A 982-nucleotide genomic window follows, 5' to 3' on the forward strand; every position below is an offset into this window, starting at 1 on the left:
CAGGCAGAGATGGAAGCAAGAACAGGTAACAAAGCCAGGGACCCAGGTGAGTGCTAAATAAATGAGAGCTGTGGTTACGGGAGAGTGAGGGTTGCAATGTCAGGAAAGAACAGGGAGGAGCCCTGGAGCCAGTAGGTCCCCACCCTTCCGTGATCAAAGGTCCCACTGGGAGCAGGAGCTCAGGAGGATTTCTCTCCATCTCTGCACCTGGCTCTTTGGCGTTGGACATTAGAGTGAAAGGAGGCGCCGGCCGGCTGGGCGCTGGAAGGCGCGCTCCACGGAAGCCCAGGCCGCTTAGCGCTGTGTGGCTGGAGAGGGATTTTCAAAGTGAAGTAGTTGGGAGCAAATTTCTAATGAATCCTATCCAACCATAAAATCATGTAGAAAATGAATTCTATCTGACAATAAAATAAAACTGAAACAAATTACTAGGCTCTCATATTTGTAGGATAAATTAATTTCATGTTTAGAATACTAATTGCTCGCTGAAGTCTGTGGCCACTGCTGCCGGGACTGAGCCTGAGCATCGAACTTGGAGGGGCAGCGGAGGAAGCTGGAGGGTGCGCCGGGGGCCCGTTCTCGCTGCTCCTGAAGCTGCCTCTGCTGAGTCTCTCTCCAGTGCCCAGGGCTCAGCTGGTACAACTGCTTACCATGTGCGAGTGCTCCCAAGTAGTTCCTCATATCTGGTTTCCCTCACACAGGGATGCGCCTGGGGACAGCAGTTGTATTTCTTCCATCAGACGTGATCTGTCCCAGGGCAGGGTCCCCCTCTGACTGGGGCTCCCTGAGGGCAGGGCTGTCTTCCCTCAGACGGAGGGCAGGGTATGGATCTTTCTCACTAGGCCGAGGGTTCCCTGGATAAAGGGGATTGTGAAGAAAACTATAAACTCTTTTCTCTGAAAAATGAACAGATACAAAATATAGCCTTTCAGGGATTCGTGGGCCCTGCGCCATGGCGTTGTGGGCCCTGCGCCATGGCGTT

The 982-nt window shown here is 53.0% G+C and overlaps 1 protein-coding gene across 1 annotated transcript in view; it reads right to left on the reverse strand.

The window, feature by feature from the left end:
- LOC102243053 (flocculation protein FLO11-like) overlaps nt 1-681 on the reverse strand; it is a 2,282-nt gene extending 1,601 nt beyond the window's left edge. Inside the window, exon 1 of the mRNA XM_005885847.1 lies at nt 651-681. Coding sequence (XP_005885909.1) covers nt 651-681 — 31 coding nt within the window. The remainder of the gene's footprint in view (nt 1-650) is intronic.
- Between the last annotated feature and the right edge of the window lie 301 nt (nt 682-982).

The sequence above is a fragment of the Myotis brandtii genome, unplaced genomic scaffold (genome assembly GCF_000412655.1).
Source record: "Myotis brandtii unplaced genomic scaffold, ASM41265v1 scaffold929, whole genome shotgun sequence".
NCBI classification, from domain to species: Eukaryota; Metazoa; Chordata; class Mammalia; order Chiroptera; family Vespertilionidae; genus Myotis; species Myotis brandtii.